Genomic DNA, 1,104 nt, shown 5'->3' with positions numbered 1-1,104 from the left:
AGCACCGCGCAGCGGCTTTTGCAGCTTGACTCGTCGAGGCGGCTGATTGATATTGGGGTCACCAACGTGTTTGTTGTGCAAATGAAAGTGCAGGCTATTCTTCGTCGTGAAGCATGCCTGACAAATGGGGCAACTCACGCCGTCCAGAATGGGGATACCTTCCACAGGCGCTCGAGGCCCAGCCTCTGTTGCAACATCCTCTGTTGGCTCCTCGGGCTGCTCAGAGCGCAGGAGCGCCGTGGCTGCATCAATGTCTTCTTGACTACACCGAACATGGTGCTTTTTGAACAGGTGTTGGGGCACATTACCACTGAGGACATGGCCACAATGAGTACACACCAGCCCTGAAGACGCGGGAGTCACCAAGCAGCCAATGTCGGTCATGAACATCTGAGCCCCAACAGCACCTTGCTGCTTATCAAGCTTGACGCTACGCTTTCGTGTTCGCACACGTCTTTGTTTTAAACCAGCGGAAGGGCATTCATTGGTTGGAACACGTGTTGCAGGCACAGGAGGTGTCTCCTCTTCATGCACACGCTGGAGATGGGATTTGAGGGTGGCTGAGCGATCATGGCGGTAGCCACATCCCTCCACCGGGCAATGAAAGTTCCCATCTTCTTCTCGGTGCCTCATGATGGTTTGCCCATTGAGCCTGACGGACGTGCTTTTTTGATGGACCTATTGCCAACGCATCGTGAGATTTGATGCCTCGGTTGCTCCAAAGATCGCCGAGTGGTTGAACGCACCCGAGAGACATGCTGTTCCTTTGCCCCTCGATTGGGAAATATCTGGCCGCACTGTTTGCACGGCATTTCCTTGACTCTGGGCATGGTGAGAACGTGCGTGTCTCAGAGCAGAGTCAATAGGACATGAACCAGGTATGATGCGTCATGCGATTTGTTTTACGCCGAGGAGGCAGCCATGAGCATGAAGGGGCGGGCGCTTGAGACGACTGCGAAAAAAAAAAAACGGAAGAGAAGTGCACAGTGTGATGAAGTCAACACTTTTCAAAGTCATGTGAAGAAGGTGGAAGTATAATACTTAATATGATGCACGACACAAACAATGGCTTACGAGTGGGATTTTTTTTTGCTCGAAAAGCGC

General features: G+C 52.2%; 1 protein-coding gene across 1 annotated transcript in view; it reads right to left on the bottom strand.

Moving 5' to 3' along the window:
* Positions 1-138: 138 nt before the first annotated feature.
* MONBRDRAFT_13193 (uncharacterized protein) overlaps positions 139-1,104 on the bottom strand; it is a gene marked incomplete at both ends in the record, with an annotated part of 2,220 nt that continues 1,254 nt past the window's right edge. The window contains one exon of the mRNA XM_001751088.1: positions 139-537. Coding sequence (XP_001751140.1) covers positions 139-537 — 399 coding nt within the window. The remainder of the gene's footprint in view (positions 538-1,104) is intronic.

Source organism: Monosiga brevicollis, genomic scaffold (assembly GCF_000002865.3).
Source record: "Monosiga brevicollis MX1 MONBRscaffold_201 genomic scaffold, whole genome shotgun sequence".
Classification (NCBI taxonomy): domain Eukaryota; class Choanoflagellata; order Craspedida; family Salpingoecidae; genus Monosiga; species Monosiga brevicollis.
This window is presented reverse-complemented; position numbering and strand designations above follow the sequence as displayed.